This window comes from Pan paniscus, chromosome 6, assembly GCF_029289425.2.
Source record: "Pan paniscus chromosome 6, NHGRI_mPanPan1-v2.0_pri, whole genome shotgun sequence".
NCBI lineage: Eukaryota > Metazoa > Chordata > Mammalia > Primates > Hominidae > Pan > Pan paniscus.
Window position 1 is genome coordinate 93,507,217 of NC_073255.2, and position 19,691 is coordinate 93,526,907.

The window sequence follows — 19,691 nt, forward strand, 5'->3', positions numbered from 1 at the left end:
AGGGATGTGAAGCCTCCCACAGAGGTACCATAAACACCTTCCCCAGCAAAGGGGGCACAAGTTCCCTGGGTACCCTCCTTGGGGCACCATTCCCTTACTCACTCCTAGGAACTATGGCTGAAACCTGGGGGAGGGAAGCAGCCTATTTAGGGAGTGCGATAAAGGTAGGGGGAGGTTGAGAAGCAGCTCCCCCCAGTGACAGTGAGGCCTCATGTCTATAATCCCAGTGCTTTTGGAGGCCAAGGAGAGAGATCACGTGAGGCCAGGGGTTCGAGGCCAGCTTGGGGAACATAGCAAGACCCAGTTCCTACCAAAAATAGAATAAATTGGGCACAGTGGGGCTCATGCCTGTAGTCCCAGCAACTCAGGAAGCTCAGGCAGGAGGATGGCTGGAGACCAGGAGTTCCAGGTTGCAGTGAGCTGTGACTATACTACTGCACTCCAGCCTGGGCAACACAGCCAGACCTTTCTCTCAAAAGGGACAAATCAAAACAAACCCAAAACCAAAGCAGGTTCTCAGCTCTCCTGAGGCTTCCTACCCCCAAAGCAAAAGTACCCACCTCAGAGCCACCTCAGGACCACCGGCTTATGACACTAGGCTGCCTCCTGGAATGGCTTGGAGTGCCAGTCACCCCTTGCTGCAGCTTTGACAAGTTCATACCAACATGTCCCAAGAATAGCTTCAAGCCCAAGGTGACAGCTAAGACCAGGCAGAAGCAGTGCTCTGATCACTGCCCTGCTGGGAGGGCCCAATCATGACTGGCCTTCTGGCCTCTAGCATCTGGACAGAGCTGACTGCCTGCTTGCCTTGGAGAAGTGGGCCTGGAAGCTCTCTCCTCCCCACTCCCATGTCTAGAGTCAAATCCATGGGGGCCAGAGATATAAGATTCTTTGCTAGCCTAGAAGTAAGGTGGGTCCAGCCAGACTGACCTTCATCTAAGAGTTTCCATGTTGGTTCCCATGGAGGTGATAGATTATAGTTGTCTAAGGACATGAACCCTGCCCTGTTTACAGTAGAGACACAGTAGTGCTTGCTGGACTATGCTATGTGAGTGCACGGGGCGGGTGGTATACAGTCGTCCCCACCTGACACAGTCAGTACTAATTCTGACCTTCCATCTGACCACCACACCACGACCAGATATTGCTTTCTTCTTTTATTCGGAAGCAGACACAGGGTGGGAGGCAGTGCGACACCTCCTGGTGAGAACCAGGATAACAGCAGTCAGAGTCAGGGACACCACCACAGCCAGGCCTACGCCCAGCAGCACCACTGAGGTGTCAGAAGGCAAAGCCCAGTGCTCTACTTCATGGTCACCACTCCTGTCCAGGAAGATCAGTGGCCCCACGGTGACATCTGCTTCTTCTGTCACTGTGAAAGGAGAACATACAACCAAGGGTCATCTTAGTCCCTAACCGGGAACTGGGTTGGAGGTTTTATTCTGCCTCAGTGGGCTAAACTAATATGTTGTCTTTTTTGTGTGGGCTAATAAACAGTTTCTAGACAAAAAAACACAGCTTTCTCGGCCAGGTGTGATGGCTAATGCCTGTAATCCCAGCACTTTGGGAGGCTGAGGCAGGCAGATCACCTGAGGTCAGGTGTTTGAGACCAGCCTGGCCAACACGGCAAGACCCGTCTCTACTGAAAATAAAAAAGTTAACTGGGCATGGTGGCACATGCCTGTAGTCTCAGCTACTTGGGAGGCTGAGGCAGGAGAATAGCTTGAACCTGGGAGGCAGAGGTTTCAGTGAGCAGAGATCGTGCCATTGCTCTCCAGCCTGGAGGACAGAGCTAGACACCATCTTGGTGCAGGGGAGGGGGAAGAAAAAAGAAAAAGACAGCTTTCTCATACGGAGAAAGCAGGTCACCCAAGAGGGATTCCCTAGTACATCGTCTTTTTTGTAGAGACAGGGTCTTGCTATGTTGCCCAGGCTGGTTGAGAACTCATGGGCTCAAGCGATTTCCCTGGCCTCAGCCTCCCCAAGTGCTAGGATTATAGGCACAACCCACTGCTCTGGCCAGATTATTATTTTTTTTTTTTTGAGAGACAGTTTTACTCTTGTTGCCCAGGCTGGAGTACAATGGTGCAATCTCGGCTCACTGCAACCTCTGCCTCCCAGATTCAAGTGATTCTCCTGCCTCAGCCTCCCAAGTAGCTGGGATTACAGGCATGTACCACCACGCCCAGCTAATTTTTTATTTTTAGTAGAGATGGGGTTTCTCCATGTTGGTCAGGCTGGTCTCGAACTCCTGACCTCAGGTGACCTGCCCGCTTTGGCCTCCCGAAGTGTTGGGATTACAGGCCTGAGCCACTATGCCAAGCCAGATTATCTTAACAACTGCTATATTTCCCCTACATGCCTAATTATGTCTCAGTAGAAGCCTAGGATGACAGCAGATCTACCCTGGCTGCCACCGAGGTGGAAGGCTGAGAGCCCCTCCTGCTTAACCCCAAGATTTGTGTTAGGGAAAGGTAGCTGCAGGCCTAGGTACAAACAGTTTTAATGGAGGACAAGGGAAAATACCATCACCCTGAAATGACAGCAGGTACCCTCAACTGAGTAAGGGACAATGAACAGCCTCTTGGCCATTCTGTGACATACCATGCCTGCGGTTACGGGAAGCAGACCTGGACCACTGGCTCACGACATGAGGCTGCCTCCTGGAATGGCTTGGAGTGCCACAGTCACCTTTGTTACAGCATTGACAGATGTCAGCCGGGCCTTCCACTGGGAACCAGCTGAGATGAAAGAGAAGCAGCTTAGATTTTTGTTGCCTGCAGGAAGCAGTTTGCTGATAATATATTGGGGGAAATAGACAAGGGGTCGCCGATTCAGTTTCTACTCCAGTCACGGAGCACCTGTCCTCCTCACCTGTTGGAAGGCTTGCTGAAGGAACAGGCTTTGTTGAGTTCATCTGGGTCCTGCTCAGCTAGGGTGACCTTCAGGTGGCAGGTGATGTATATCTGCAAGGAATAACAGCTATTTCCAGGCCGAGTTCCAGGCTGTGCCTGGGAGTTTAACACACCAGTTCTCTTATAACCCTTAACCCTTTAAAGAGTGAGAAGGGGCCAGGTGCAATGGCACACACCTATAATCCCAGCATTTTGGGAGGCCAAGGCGGGTAGATCACCTGAGGTCAGGAGTTCGAGACCAACCTGGCCAACATGGTGAAACCCCATCGCTACTAAAAATACAAAGTTAGCTGGGCGTGGTGGTGGGTACCTGTAGTCCTAGCTACCTGGAAGGCTGAGGCAGGAGAATCACTGGAACCTGGGAGGCAGAAGTTGCAGTGAGCCGAGATCATGCCACTGCACTCCAGCCTGGCTGCCAGAGTGAGACTGTCTCATAAAATAAACAGGGGGAAGGAAGAGCCTCATCTCTAAGATGGTGTAAAGGTTCACTTACCCAATGTTAGAGCAAGTAGCAACTAGTTTTAGACTGGAATCCACCACTTATTCCCCTGATCTTTTCCAAACTTACCTAATCATTGAGCATGCTTGACCCTGGGCTTCTGAGACAGGGCCTGTCACCCAGGCTGGAGTACAGTGGTATGATGATGACTCACTATAGCCTTGACCTCCTGGGCTCAAGGGATCCTCCCATCTCAGCCTCATGAGCAGCTGGAATTACGGGTACAAGCCACTATACCTGGCTAATTTTGGATTTTTTGCAGAGATGAGGTTTTGCCATGTTGCCCAAGCTGGCCTCAAACTCCTGGGCTCAAGTGCTCTGTCCGCCTCAGCCTCCCAAAGTACTGGGATTACAGGTGCCAGCTATCCGTGCCTGGCCAGTCCTGGGCTTAACTCAGCATTGCTAAACCCGCGCCCATCCCCAGGTGACCGAGGTGAGTGGTAGACACCTTAATAGCTAGCAGCTTAGCTGGGCTTCTGACGCTGCCACCTGCCACTTGACTAGTTGACAAGCTACTTTTCTTCAGGGATGTAGTCACTGTATTGCCAGCTAAGGCAAGACCAAGTTGTTTCTGTGACCTGAGGTCCTTGGGCACATAAAGAAGCCTTTTGGACTTGCTTCTGTGGAGTTTCCATTTCAGACTTAAGAGGTTTTTTTTGTTTTGTTTTGTTTTTTTGAGGTGGAGTCTTGCTGTTGCCCAGGCTGGAGTGCAATGGCACGATCTCAGCTCACTGCAACCTCTGCCTCCTAGGTTCAAGCAATTCTCCTGCCTCAGCCTCCCAAGTAGCTGGGATTACAGGCACTTGCCATAATGCCTCGCTAATTTTTTTGTATTTTTAGTAGAGACAGGGTTTCACCATCTTGGCCAGGCTGGTCTTGAACTCCTGACCTTGTGATCCACCTGCCTTGGCCTCCCAAAGTGCTGGGATTACAGGTGTGAGCCACTGCACCCGGCCAGACTTGAGTTTGATGGCTCACCCTTTGGGCAAGCTTCCCTGGGCTTTTCTTCCTTGCACATACCTCTGCTATTAGTCAAGCCTACGTCAGTCTCCCTTCACCTGTAAGGGATATGATGACCAGAAGACTCACCAGGCTGATACCCTGACAGTCCTGGCCTCTGGGAAACGTTTACCCACCCTCGTTAGACAAGTACGAGGGAATGAACCCAATATGAGCTCCTGCTGGGAGCTGAAGGACCCCCCCCCAACCCAGGGAATAGTCAACTACCCTGTAAGCACTGCCCCCCTACCCTTTTTTTTTTTTTTTTTTTTTTGAGACGGAGTCTGTCTCTAGTCCAGGCTGGAGTACACTGTAGCCACTACCTCCGAGGTTTAAGCGATTCTCTTGCCTCAGCCTCCCAAGTAGATGGGATTACGGGTACCCACCACCACACCAGGCTAGTTTTTGTATTTGTAGTAGAGATGGGGTTTCCCCATGTTGGCCAGGCTTGTCTTGAACTCCTGGCCTCAAGTGATCCACCTGCCTTGGCCTCACAAAGTGCTGGCATTATTGGCATGAGCCACCGTACCTGGCCAAGCCTTCTCATTTTAGATTGACATTCCATCCTGCTGCTGGGGCTAGGGGCCATTCTGACAGAGCCAGGGCTCAGTCTAGCCTTGGCCCGTCCCCAGGTCAGTTTCCCTTCATATTTCAGGCAGGGCTAAAATTCCTCCCTGCTCAACCTCGGGCAGAGCATGGCAATTCTGCCACCTTCCAGCAGAAGCCTCAGAGCCACAAGCCTCAGTCACCACCTAGTGGCCAAGTACACCAGCAGAGAAACTTGAAACCATGTAAATTCAGACTTTTAGAAAGAAGCCAGTTTAGCAGTTGTCCAGCTGCCCATCTTAGCCACCTGCCCTGCAAGTAAGAAGCTTCCAAGGCCCTGTTGTCTATTCCACAAAGGAAATGTACTTTCATCCTTAGCTTCTTCCTAGTATGTTTTTCTGGTGCTAACTGGAGTCTAAGATCTCAGGGCAGTTCCCCTATAGCGGCCTTTTAGAAGCAGGGTCTAGGCTGGGCGTGGTGGCTCATGCCTGTAATCCCAGCACTTTGGGAGGCTGAGGTCAGTGGATCACCTGAGGTCAGGAGTTTGAGACCAGCCTGGCCAACGTGGTGAAACCCCATCTCTACTAAAAAAAAAAAAAAAAAAAAAAAAATACAGAAATTAGCTGGGCATGGTGGCAGGTGCCTATAATCCCAGCTACTTGGGAGGCTGGAACGGAAGAATTGCTTGAACCTGGGAGATGGGAAGTTGCAGTGAGCTGAGATTACGCCATTGCACTCTAGCCTGGGCAACAAGAGTGACACTCCATTTCCCAGAAAAAAAAAAAAAAAAAGAGGGGAGTGTGATAGCTCACGCCTGTAATCCCAGCACTTGCTGAGGCAGGTGGATCACCTGAGGTCAGGAGTTTAAGACCAGCCTGACCAACATAGTGAAACCCCATCTCTACTAAATATTCAAAAATTAGCCAGGCGTGGTGATTGAGTGCCTATAATTCCAACTATTAGGGAGGCTGAGGCAGGAGAATGGCTTGAATCAGGAGGTGGAGGTTGCAGTGAACCGAGATCATGCCATTGCATTCCAGCCTGGGTGACAGAGCGAGACTCTGTCCAAAAAAAAAAAAAAAAGTACACAGGGTCTTGCTCTGTTGAAAGCAATAGCACCATCATAGCTCACTGCAGCCTTAAACACCTGAACTCTGATCCTCCCACCTCGGCCTCCCAAGGTGCTGGGATTACAGATGTGAACCACCGTGCCCAGCCACCCTATTGCTCTGAAATAGGGTTGTTCCTTCTTTGTGCCATGGGACATAGTCTACTGAGGCATCATCAATCCTACCTTTGAAGGGGAGCCCTCCAAGGGCTCAGACTATCTTCCATTAAACAGCACTGTTCTCTGGTCTTAGTTACCCCTCAACCCCCAGAGATTGAGAAACCACCTCAGTCCATACCCATGCTGACCGCTACCACCTCTGTGAAAACTTCTCCCCATCTTCTTCCCAAATGGCCACACCTGAGGTCAATCTTGACTTCCTCCCACAACCAGGATCCTCTCCCCTAAGGAGCTATCGGTCACTGATCTGAGGGCCAGGACTCTTTTCCCAAATCTGCCCTCCTTTATCCCCAGCCCCATTGAAGCAGGGCCCACCACTGAGAGCTTCAGGCCATCTCATCAACATTAGATGCTTTTCCCTTTTGCTACCCTACTGATCTGTGTGTTGATCTCTCTTCCCACAAGGCAGCTGCTGGAGGAGGTGAAGTGGCATCAATGTGATCTTTGAAAAGTTTCTACTTTGTCCCTTAATGCCACCCTGACGTATGAGCCTCTGCTTCAGAGGTTTGCAAGCCTGGCTGCATATTAGAGTCACCTAGGAGCTTAAGTGGCTTTTGATGCATTTCCAAGTAGAATAAGGTAGGTCAGTAGATGGAGGATAACAGTAAAATGCTAGTAGGCCGGGTACAGTGGCTCACGCCTGTAATCCCAGCACTTTGGGAGGCCAAGGCAGGTGGATCGTTTGAGGTCGGGTATTCAAGACCAGCCTGGCCAATATGGTGAAACCATCTCTACTAAAAATATAACAGGCACTCAGTGGTGGCGTATGCCTACAATCTCAGCTACTTGGAAGGCTAAGGCAGGAGAATCGCTTGAGCCTGGGAGGTGGAAGTTGCAGTGACCTAAGATTGGGCCACTGTACTCCAGCCTGGGTGACAGAGACCCTCTCAAAAAAAAAAAAAAAAAGGGGGGGGGCGCGTGGTGGTTCATGCCTATAATCCCAGCACTTTGGGAGGCTGAGGCGGTTGGATAATGAGGTCAAGAGTTCAAGACCAGCCTGGCCAAAATGATGAAACCCTGTCTCTACTAAGAAATACAAGGATTAGCCGGGCATGGTGGCAGGCGCCTACAATCCCAGCTACTCAGGAGGCTGAGGCAGGAGAATTGCTTGCACCCGGAGGCAGAGGTTGCAGTGAGCCAAGACCGCACCATTGCATTCCAGCTTGGGTGACAGAGTGAGACTGTCTCAAAAAAAAAAAAAAAATGCTGGTGGTAGAACCTAGGTGGTGTGCACACTGAAGTTCATAGAGTTTTACAGCAAACACCTATGAAGATTTAGTTAATGTTACAAAATGTGACACCAGGCCCTACCCCAATAGAGTGAAGGTATGAGACTCTACAATCAGTATTTTTACAACCTCTCCAGATGATTAGTATAGAGCCAGCACTGGAAACCCCTACTTTAATCACTTCCTAACCACCTATTCTAAGCTCACGGCCTCACCTCTCATCTCAGTGAGCTTGTTTAAAGCTACTTGAGGCCGGGCATGGTGGCTCACGCCTGTAATCTCAGCACTTTCGGAGGCCGATGCAGGTGGATCACAAGGTCAGGAGTTCCAGACCAGCCTGGCCAACATGGTGAAACCCAATCTCTAGTAAGAATACAAAAGTTAGCCGGGTGTGGTGGCAGGCACCTGTAATTCCCAGCTACTCAGGAGGCTGAGGCAGGAGAAATGCTTGAACCCAGGAGGTAGAGGTTGCAGTGAGCCGAGACTGTGCCATTGCATTCCAGCCTGGACTGCAGAGCGAGACTCCAACTCAAAAAATAAAAGCTACTTGAGGCTGGGCATGGTGGCTCACGCCTGTAATTCCAGCACTTTGGGAGACCGAGGCAGGCGGATCACCTGAGGTCAGGAGTTTGGGACCAGCCTGGACAACATGGTAAAACCTTGTCTCTACTAGAAATACAAAAAAATTAGCCAGGCATGGTGGCAGGTACCTGTACTCCCAGCTACTTGGGAGACTGAGGCAGGAGAATCACTTGAACCTGGAAACCTGCAGTAGCTGGGACTACAGGTGCCCACCATCATGCCCAGCTAATTTTTTGTATTTTTAGTAGAGGGGGTTTCACCGTGTTAACCAGGATGGTCTCAATCTCCTGACCTCATGATCTGCCCGCCTCAGCCTCCCAAAGTGCTGGGATTATGGGCACGAGCCACCGCACCAGGCAATTTACTTCTAACCACTTACCAGTACTTCCTGGCTAGATGTTGGTCCTTGCACCTGCACTTCCTACTGCATCCCTCCCCCACCTCAGCCATTAGGCAGTTCCCATCTTCATTCCTTCCTTCTCCTTCCCTCTTAGTGTCAATTTGAGTTTTCTAGTTTAGGTTCTCAAGGGGAGGCCCCAGACTGGCAGAACCAACACTTAAGAATGCAGATTCTAGGCTTCACTAGACCACCTGAATCAAACCCTGGGTTGGGGCCCAGTCATCAATTTCAACAAGCCCTCCAGCTGAGGATGATGCCTTCAGAATCACTAGCCTAACCTATGACCAAGTTCAAGAAGCCACCCTGGCTAGGAAGTTCACACTGGTTTTCTTTGCCCCTGCAGAAAGCCTCCAGGAAGGCTAACACCTGCCTTTTTTTTTTTTTTTTTTTGGAGATGGAGTCTCACTGTCACTCAGGCTGGAGGTGCAGTGGCACAATCTCTGCTCACTGCAACCTCTGCCTCCCAGGTTCAAGCTATTCTCCTACTTCAGCCTCCCAGGTAGCTGGGATTACAGGTACCCAACCACCACACTCAGCTAATTTTTTTTGTATATTTAGTAGAGTCGGGGTTTTACTATGTTGGCCAGGCTGGTCTTGAACTCCTGACCTCAAGTGATCCACCCCCCTCGGCCTCCCAAAGTATTGGGATTACAAGCATGAGCCACCGTGCCCGGCCTCTACCTCTTAAGGCTTCATATTGTTCATCCTTCTGCTTGAAGGCCTCGCTAAAGCTCATGGCTTTACTTGTAAGTTTGAGTTACTGGGACACAGCTCTAAGTCATTTGCTTAAGGGTGGAGCTAGTGAGTGACCCCATTCAGTAGGATATGAAGGTTGCAAGTTCAGCCTTCTTTCAGGCTGTTAAAGCTCTTACCATGTTTCTGGAGTCATTAGCAAAGTGGAAGACATCCACTGTGAACTGGAGTGTATCTGGCCCGGGTCGAGGAACTTTGAATGCAGAAGAGGCATCAGTGAGACCGTCGACAAGACAGCTTGGAAGAAAACAGAACGGTGTTAAAGCCAGACAGGTGGGCCGGGCACCGTGGCTCACGCCCATAATCCCAGCACTTTGGGAGGCCAAGGTGGGTGGATCACTTTAGGTCAGGAGTTCGAGACTAGCCTGGCAAACATGGTGAAACCTTGTCTCTACTAAAAATACAAAAATTAGCCAGGCATGGTGGTGGGCACCTGTAATCTCAGCTACTTGGGGGACTGAGGCAGGAGAATCACTTAAACTTGGGAGGCAGAGGTTGCAGAGGGCAGAGATCAAGCCTCTGTATTCCAGCCTGGGTTACAGAGTGAGACTGTCTCAAAAAGCCAAACAGGTGGCTTTAGGGTCATTTTGCTAGGAAGGTTCTCTAGGCAGGGAGCCCAGTGCTCACCCATGGAAGTCCACGATGGTGTGATAAGGGGAGGCATTCTGGTCTGGTGTCGGTGTGGCCACGCAGTGGTCCACAAACAACCGCAGTGGCACGTGGCTGCCAGTGTGGATTTCTGCCTGGAGGTGGGCTGCATCTCCCAGGTGGAAGGTGGGGGACGTCTTCTCAGCGTTCCAGTTCTCTGAAAGACACAGCCAGCTGGGCATGGTGGCTCACGCCTGTAATCCCAGCACCTTGGGAGGCTGAGGCAGGTGGATCACCTGAGGTCAGGAGTTCGAGACCAGCCTGGCCAACGTGGCAAAACCCCATCTCTACTAAAAATACAAAAGTTAGCTGGGTGTGGTGTCACAAGCCTGTAGTCCCAGCTACTCGGGAGGCTGAGGCAGGAGAATCGTTTGAACCCCAGGAGGTGGAGACTGCAGTGAGCTGAGATCGTGCCATTGCACTCCAGCCTGGAGGTCAGATCAAGACTCTGTCTCAAAAACCAACCACACCAACCAAAAACCAACCAAAACCAAAACCAAAAACAACAAAAAAAAGACACAGCCAAGGGCAGGGGTTTGAGATGGCCCAGGTCTTTCCACAGCTGTCCCACCCAGCCTTCTTCTCTTACCCTCCATCAGACGCAGAGAGAAAGTCAGCTTCTCCTCTGAGAACACCGTGGTCCTGAAGGGCAACCAGGTGGGCAGGATGGCCTGGCTGCTCACATTGCCCTGCCTGAGAGAAGAACAGCAGCTGTGCACACCTGCCTCAGGTCACACCCACCTGGGCCCCCACTGATGGGGAGTATCTCACTGCTACCCCACTACAGGGTCCTCAGCTATGGCCCAGCCAGGTAGCTGGTGCGAGATGGCTGAATAGACACCTTGAGCCTGAGGCTGTCCCTGCACCCTCCTGAACTTCTGCACCTGTGAGTGGCCTAGCCATCCTAACTGATGCTATGATGCTATCTGGGCTGCTGAAGACAGATACAACTGAACCTAGGAGTTTGGTTTCTAGACTGAGATCTGCTCCCTCTTGAGCCCTGGACCTGAGTGCGGTGGCTCATGCCTGTAATCCCAGCACTTTGGGAGGTGGAGACTGGAGGATTTCCTGAGGCTAGGAGTTTGAGAGCAGCCTGGACAACATAGCAAGACTCTATCTCTATAAAAAAGAAAAGAGGCCAGGCACGGTGGCTCAAGCCTATAATCCCAGCACTTTGAGAGGCCGAGGCGGGCGAATCGTGAGGTCAGGAGATGGAGACCGTCCTGGCTAACATGGTGAAACCCCGTCTCCACTAAAAATAAAATTATCCAGGCATGGTGGCGGGCGCCTGTAGTCCCAGCTACTTAGGAGGCTGAGGCAGGAGAATGGCATGAACCTCGGAGGTGGAGTTTGCAGTGAGCTGAGATCACACCACTGCACTCCAGCCTGGGCAACAGAGCAAGACTCCATCTCAAAAAAAAAAAGAAAAGAAAAGATGGCTGGGCATAGTAGTACATACCAGCTACTCAGGAGGCTGAGATGGGAGGATTGCTTGAGCCCAGGAGGTCAAGGCTGCAGTGAACTATGATGGCACCCCACTGCACTCCAGCCTGGGCGGCAGAGTAAGACTTTTTTTTTAAACAAAAAACCAAAAGCCACCACACATACTTTAGCCCTAGAGGTTCAGGTTTGGGGTCTGATAGCAGGCCCTGCACAGTACTCTACAGGATGCTTGAGAGGGGAATCAGCTAAGGCCATCCTTTTTTTTTTTTTTTTTTTTTTTGAGACGGAGTCTCACTTTGTCGCCCAGGCTGGAGTACAGTGGCGTGATCTCGGCTCACTGCAAGCTCCGCCACCCAGGTTCACGCCATTCTCCTGCCTCAGCCTCCCAAATAGCTGGGACTACAGGCGCCCGCCACTAGGCCTGGCTAATTTTTTGTATTTTTAGTAGAGACGAGGTTTCACCACGTTAGCCAGGATGGTCTCCATCTCCTGACCTCATGATCCGCCCGCCTCGGCCTCCCAAAGTGCTGGGATTATAGGCGTGAGCCACCGTGCCCAGCCAAGGCCATCCTTTAGAGATCAAAGACAGGCCCTTAGGTCTTGAGATGCTACCGAGAGCCTGGACCCACACCAGTGACTGGGAAGTCCATGGAAGCAGGTCTGGGTATCTGCAGATACCTACCCTGCTAACCCCACAGGATCTGCTGGAAGAAGCTACTCCAAGTGATGGATGCATCTATTGATAACCAGACTCAGGTATCTGGAGCCAGGTTAAAGCATCCCAGCCTACAACCAGCCTCTCTAATACTACCTACAGCCAATGGACCAGGTGAGCCACCATCCTCAGGGGTCAGGCCCAGAGACTGAAGTCAGACTTCCACGGTCACAGGACAGCTTCAGTCCCTCATGCCAACTGGGCAGCCTGCCCTTGACTCCTCTATCCTCCTCCATCTCCCCTACCCACATAGGCACCAAGCTCCTCCAATTGCTTTTAGCTCCTGCGAGTCAGCCTCTACGGTCCCTGCAACCATAGGTCAGGCCTCATTGAATCCCAGTCTTCCAGCCTCCCAGCTGGTTCTCACTAGTTCCCACTTGTCTTCAGCACCAGCCACCAGGTGACCCTGGGTGGAGATTCAGTCCTCACCCATTCCAGGAGGGGCACCTGTGGTGAGGTTGGTGAGCCCATCTGTCTGGCTCCCTCATTACCCCAGTCCCTGGGCTCCAGCCCCCAGGCTGCATGTCACCTACTAAGGGCACACTGCCCTCCCGTTGGGTGTGTGGCCACGTGGCTCTGCCCAGGCCATCTCAGCCTCAAGGTCCCACTCCAGGATCCTGTTCTAGGATAACCCCTACCATGACCCCTCCCAGGGGCATGGCTCATCCCTCATGATGTTCTGACTGGTATCAGCTCCCTACCCACTTCACACTAGCATTTTCTTTTTGAGATGGAGTCTTGCTATGTTGCCCAGGCTGGAGTGCAATGGTGCCATCTCAGCTCACTGCAACCTCTGCATCCTGGGTTCAAATGATTCTCCTGCCTCAGCCTCCTGAGTAGCTGAGATTACAGGCACGCACTACCACACTCGGCTAATTTTTTTGTGTTTTTAGTAGAGATGGGTTTCACCATGTTGGCCAGGCTGGTCCTGAACTCCTTACCTCGTGAGCTGCCCACCTTGGCCTCCCAAAGGGCTGGTACTACAGGCGTGAGCCACCATACCTGGCCGCATCATCTTATACCCACTCCCAGACTGGTTCAAGGGCAGGGACAAAGTCCCCTGGCACCCCATGCTGAGGCCAGCGCAGGACCCAGTGTTGTCCTTGGGAGCCATAGTTTCTCCTCCCACTTCAGGGCCTGAGTTCACAGGCACGTGCTTGATGCCAGGGGCTTGAGGACCACAGAAGAGTAGGCCACCACCGCCCAGGTCAGATTCTAGAACGCAGCCTAGCACTATTTTATTATTATTATTTTTTGCGATGGAGTATCGCTTTGTTGCCCAGAATGGAGTACAGCAGTGCAATCTCGGCTCACTGCAGCCTCTGCCTCCTGGGTTCAAGCAATTCTCCTGCCTCAGCCTCCCAAGTAGCTGGGATTATAGACACCCGGCTAATTTATGTGTTTTTAGTAGAGATGGGGTTTCACCATGTAGGCCAGACTGGTCTTGAACTCCTGACCTCAAGCGATCCACCTGTCAGCCTCCCAAAGTGCTAGGATTACGGGATGAGCCACTGCACCTGGCCCCAGCCTAGCACTATTGGAAGGCCATTTCTGAACCCTAAGGAGGGCCAAGGCTGGCATAGTACCACCACCAGGGCTGAGCAGCTCTGAAGCTTCCGCTAAGCTGCAGTTGGGCTCCTGATACTCTTCTGGGGCTCGAACTAGACTCAGCAGGCCCCGCAATCCCACCCAGTACAGTAACCACAGCTGCAAACGCTTCGGTAGGTAGTTCTAATAGCCATGCTACAAGCTGCAGCCCATAGCCAGCCCACTTGCCTGCAGCCACACCCAAGGGGCCTTTGCACCAGGGGCCATGAGTCAGTCCCACACCGACCTGGGGTAGCGGCACTCGATAGGAATCTCTGCACGGTTAGTCCTCACGATGGACAGGTTTCCCACGGGGCGGGGGTCATGGAGCAGGAAGGTGCTGTACACCAGGGCATCGTCAGTTACCTGGAGGAAAGGTGAGAAGTTAATGCTGCTGGCCATCACCTGCCCGGGTACTCCCAAGCCATACATGAGTGCTCAGGGAGGGCAGCCCACAAGGGGACAGAAAGACCACAGGGTCAAGGCCAGGTGCAGTGACTCATGCCTGTAACCCCAGCACTTTGGGAGGCCAAGGATTGCTTGAGGCCAGGAGTTTGAGACTGGCCTGGGAAACATAGCAAGACCCCATCTCTACAAAAGAGAACACAGGCTCTGCCACTGGTCAGTAAAGAGGCAGTACAGGTACTGTCTTTGTACCTCGGAATCTTTACCTGACACCACATATTGACACCACCACAGGCAGACTGGATCAACCACATGGCAGATACCATGTAGCACCCAAGCAATAGAGGCATCAGGGCACATGACACTTCCCTTCTGACACTCCCCCCTCCACGCCCCCCAGTACATACAGTTTCCTCTTTCAGGAGAGGCCCAGGGCCAAGATAGCCGCCAGGAAGCAGCCAGGAAGTGCCCAGCTGTTAACACTTATCAGCTTCTGGCTGGGCGCTGTGGCTCACGCCCGTAATCCCAACACTTTGGGAGGCCAAGGATTGCTTGAGGCCAGGAGTTTGAGACTGGCCTGGGAAACATAGCAAGACCCCATCTCTACAAAAGAGAACACAGGCTCTGCCACTGGTCAGTAAAGAGGCAGTACAGGTACTGTCTTTGTACCTCGGAATCTTTACCTGACACCACATATTGACACCACCACAGGCAGACTGGATCAACCACATGGCAGATACCATGTAGCACCCAAGCAATAGAGGCATCAGGGCACATGACACTTCCCTTCTGACACTCCCCCTCCACGCCCCCCAGTACATACAGTTTCCTCTTTCAGGAGAGGCCCAGGGCCAAGATAGCCGCCAGGAAGCAGCCAGGAAGTGCCCAGCTGTTAACACTTATCAGCTTCTGGCTGGGCGCTGTGGCTCACGCCCGTAATCCCAGCACTTTGGGAGGCTGAGGAGGGCAGATCATGTGAGGTCAGGAGTTTGAGACCAGCCTGACCAACATGGTGAAACCCCATCTCTACTTAAAAAAAAAAATTAGCCGAGTGTGGTGGCACGTGCCTGTAATCCCAGCTACTCGGGAGACTGAGGCAGAAGAATCGCTTGAACCCGGGAGGCAGAGGTTGCAGTGAGCGGAGATCGTGCCATTGCATTCTAGCCTGGGCAACAAGAGCAAAACTCTCAAAAACAAAAACAAACAAACAAAAAACACAACAACCCACATCTGCTTCTAACCTATTCAAGCCCATTTCACATAAGGTGGGGGAGACTGATTCAGAGGTTGCCTGAGGCAGGAAGAGCACAGGTGAGTACTACTGGGGAAATTTGCATCGTCCAATAGGGCTGCAGAAGGCAGGGCCTGCCTGGGAGAGAGTTTTATAGCAAACACCTAAGTTCGAAGATTTTGCTAGAATATTAGAAAAATGTGACGCTAGGCCCTACCCCAGTAGAGTGAAGGTATGAGATTCTCTTGAGAATCAGTATTTTTACAACCTTTCCAGGTGATTAGCATAGAGCCAGCACTGGAAACCCCTACTTTAGTCACTTCCTAACCACCTTTTGTTTTTTTGAGATGAAGTCTTGCTCTGTCGCCCAGGCTGGAGTGCAGTGGCACGAACTCGGCTCACTGCAACCTCCGCCTCCCAGGTTCAAGCAATTCTCCTGCTTCAGCCTCTGAGTAGCTGGAATTACAGGCACGTGCCACCGTGCCTTTTTTTTTTTTTTTTTTTTAAATAGAGATAGGGTTTCGCCATGTTAGCCAGGCTGGTCTCGAACTCCTGGCCTCAGGTGATCCACCTGCCTCAGCCTCCCAAAGTGCTGGATTACAGGTGTGAGCCACCATGACTCAACCCCCAACCACCTATTCTAAGCTCACTATCCCCACCTCTCATCTCAGGGAGCTTATTTAAAAACTACTTGAGGGCTGGGTGCAGTGGCTCATGCCTGTAATCCCAGCACTTTGGGAGGGAGGAGGATTGCTTGAGGCCAGGAAGTCAAGACCAGCCTGGGCAATAGAGCTAGACCCCATCTCTACAAAAACATAACTTGGCTGGGCACGGTGGCATGTGCCTGTAGTCCATCCCAGCTATTCAGGAGGCTGAGGCAGGAGGATGGCTTGAGCCTAGGAGGTCCAGGTTTCCCAAGAGCTCAGGTGGCTGCCTGGCCCTGACCAAACTCGATCTTCAGGGAATAGTCCTAGACCTTATTAGCAAGTGCCCCAGCACAGACAGAACCAGCATAGCTCGTGGGGCCCCTTATTCAAAAGTTATTACCATTTCAGGGCAAGAGGGCATTCCATTAAGCACTGTGCCCCACAGAACTGCACAGGTTGTATACCTGGGAAACTGGCCATGGCTGTATTTTTTTTTTTTTTTTTGAGACGGAGTCTTACTCTGTTGCCCAGGCTGGAGTGCAGTGGCACGATCTCAACTCACTGCAACCTACGCCTCCCGGGTTCAAGCAATTCTCTGCCTCAGACTCCTGAGTAACTGGGATTACAGGTGCCCGACACCACACCCGGCTAACTTCTTTGTATTTTTAGTAGAGATGAGGTTTCACCATCGTGGCCAGGCTGGTCTTGAACTCCTGACCTCGTGATTCACCCGCCTCGGCCTCCCAAAGTGCTGGGATTACAGGCGTGAGCCACCGCGCATGGCCAGCCGCAGGTGATTCTCACCGGGCAGAACTGGGAAACACCACACCAGAGGAAGGAGTTTGCAGGCTTTGCTCCTCATTGGAGTCACCTGAGATCCTTATTACCCACAGCTGGTCCCACATCCTTTCTATTTTAGCAGCCTGGACATCAGGATTTTTAGAAGCTCCACAGGTGGCGTTAATAAAAGAGGGTCTTGCTCTGCCTTCCAGGCTGGAATGCAGTGGTGCAATCATAGCTCACTGCAGCCTCCAAATCATGGGTTTAAGCAATCCTCCCACTTCAGCCTCACAAGTAGCTGAGACTAAAGGCAGGCGCCACCACACCCTATTTTGTGTGTGTGTGTGTGTGTGTGTGTGTGTGTTTGGTAGAGAAGGGGGTCTCATTATGTTGCCCAGGGTGGCCTTAAACTCCCGGGCCCAAGTGATCCTCCCATCTCAGCCTCCCAAAGTGCTGGGATTATAGGCGCCATTGCACTCCAGCCTGGGCAATAAGAGCAAAACTGTCTCAAAAAACAAAAACAACAAAAAAATACCACTTATCAGCTTCTAACCTATTAAAGCCCATTTCACAGAAGGTGGGGGAGCCAGGCACCTGGCTCCCCAAGTAAATCTAAGACATGTTTGTGAGCCTCTAAACTGGAATAATTCCTCAAGTAACTCCTGCAGCTCTCTGGCCTCCCTCCCCAGGAAAACAAGGGCCTCGAGTCCTCAAAGAGAGCCCAGGAGACCACACTTAAGACCAGAGCTCTGGCCGGAGGGCTCCAGGGGCTGGACTTGCCCCCATCCCAGGCAAGCTACTGGGTCTAGGCCCAGGAGAGGAGGAGCCAGGTTCCCCTGAGGCGGGAGAGGACAGGCCCTCCATGGGACCACAGGAACTTGGTCCAGGGATCAGGGTTTAGCTGGGGAGCTGTGTGCCCAGCCCTGCCCTGCCGTTAAGTCCTCTCCTTGCAGCCTCTTTCCCCACTGGCTAGGGAAAGGGAGGTCTGGCCTGGATTTCTTGGTCTTTTCCTGCATGTACCACAGGTTAAGCCTCTCCCCCTTGGAGCTGCCCCCAGGGACCCACTGATGGTTTTAAGGTTTTTAACACCAAGGTTATGATGCCCCCGCCCCCATACCACTTATCTATGTGGGTTTTTTTGTTTTTTTTTTTTTGAGCCAGAGTCTCGCTCTGTTGCCTAGGCTGGAGTGCAGTGGCACAATCTCAGCTCACTGCAACCTTTGCCTCCTGGGTTCAAGCGATTCTCCTGCCTCAGCCTCCTGAGTAGCTGGGATTACAGACACGCACTGCCATGCCTGGCTAATTTTTGTATTATTAGTAGAGATGGGGTTTCACCATGTTGGCCAGGCTGGTCTCAAACTCCTCAGCCTCCCAAAGTGCTGGAATTACAGGCGTGAGCCACCACACCAGGCCCCAGTTAGTTTTTTTAAAGGCTTAAGAGATGGGGTCTCACTATGTTGCCCAGGCTGGCCTCAAACTCCTGGCCTCAAGTGATCCTCCAGCCTTGGCCTCCCATAGTGCTGGGACTACAGGCATGAGCCACTGCACCCGGCCCACTTGTTGTTTTTAAGATAATGTATACTTTGGGTCTCTTCAGAATGAGTTCCTAATGCCCCCAGCATTAGAAACAGCCCCTTAGGCTACCCACAGGACTATCCTATCACGTAGGCCTGTGTGTGTCACAAACCCACCTGAGAGAGAGTGGCGTGGCTTGGGCCAGCCTGAAGTGCACGGCCACCTCTGGCTCCACCCCACCGACCCAATGTCGGCCATCAGAGGCAGGAGCTGCCCTGGGTCCAGTGCCCTCAGTGCCAGCTTCAGGCCTCAACTGTGCCACCTCCCCACCTACAAATGAGAGGGATCCACCCAACCCCACCTCCCACCGACGGTAGCCACAGTCCCCATACCCGGCTGCCTCGAACATCCTCCCACCAAAGCCAGGGCCCCCAGCCTCTCTCACCTGCATGCTGTTGCCACACTCGTGGAGTCCAACCTCAAACCTGACCACATCTTCTGTGTCCATGGAGACCAGAGGCTCACAGGCCTCTGGGCCCAAGGTGAGGTCAGCAGCCCTGATGAGCTTCCCGGTGCCAAAAAGGTCTTTGCTGACCATGACCATCAGAGTGGCCTCCTGACACTCCACCAGTACGGGCTGTACGGACGTCTCAGGACGGCTGGCTCCACCCTGCAAGAGCCAGAGGGGTTGGGGGTAGCACAGCTCAGTACTACCCCAGAGCAGGAGGCAGATGAAGAGCCTATAGCTCAGCTCCATGGTACCTGCAGAGCAGCAGGCAGCCGCCTCTGGCCATCTTATACCCCTGGGATGCTGGCTGCTGCCACCTGGGCTCTCAGCTGCCTCCCTTCCCTAGCCAGCTGGGCCCTTGTTGCATAAAGTGGTCTCCATCCAGAAGCATCAGTAGCACCTGGGAGCTTGTTAGAACTGCAAACTCTCAGCCTTCACCCCAGCATGACCACAGCAGAATTTGGTTTTTAGCTTGGAAATCCCCCACGTGTATCCACATTAAAGTTTTTTTTTGCTGTGTGTGTGTGTGTTTGTGGTTTGTTTGTTTTTGTTGTGTTTTGTTTTGTTTTGAGACAGAGTCTCGCCCTGTTGTCCAGGCTGGAGTGCAGTGGTGTGATCTCGTTTCACTGCATCCTCCACTTCTCAGCCAGGTTCAAGTGATTCTCCTGCCTCAGACTCCCAAATAGCTGGGATTACAGGAAGGCATGCGCCACCGCGCCTGGCTAATTTTTGTATTTTTGGTAGAGACAGGGTTTCACTATGTTGGGCAGGCTGGTCTTGAAGTCCTGACCTCCAGTGATCCTCCTGCCTCGGCCTCCCAAAGTGCTGGGATGACAGGTGTGAGCCACCGCGCCCACCCCAGCCCACTTGAAAGTTTTTAGCTTGTAAATCCCCATGTGTATTCATGTAAAAGTTTGCAAAGAGTGTGCTGCCTACCTGGTGCACCACAATGTATCACAGCTTCCCTCCGATCCCCTGCTGGCCCTGCCCTTAGGAAGCTC

The 19,691-nt window shown here is 52.2% G+C and overlaps 1 protein-coding gene across 1 annotated transcript; it reads right to left on the reverse strand.

The window, feature by feature from the left end:
* Positions 1-1,142: 1,142 nt before the first annotated feature.
* ZP3 (zona pellucida glycoprotein 3) lies at positions 1,143-18,954 on the reverse strand. The gene is made up of 8 exons (XM_008961052.5): positions 18,628-18,954; positions 13,852-13,970; positions 10,449-10,552; positions 9,839-10,016; positions 9,331-9,448; positions 2,875-2,966; positions 2,605-2,741; positions 1,143-1,372 (listed from the first exon to the last, which is right to left on the reverse strand). The coding sequence occupies exons 1-8, from the start codon at positions 18,937-18,939 to the stop codon at positions 1,158-1,160; spliced, it is 1,275 nt and encodes a 424-aa protein (XP_008959300.3). The 5' UTR covers positions 18,940-18,954; the 3' UTR covers positions 1,143-1,157.
* Between the last annotated feature and the right edge of the window lie 737 nt (positions 18,955-19,691).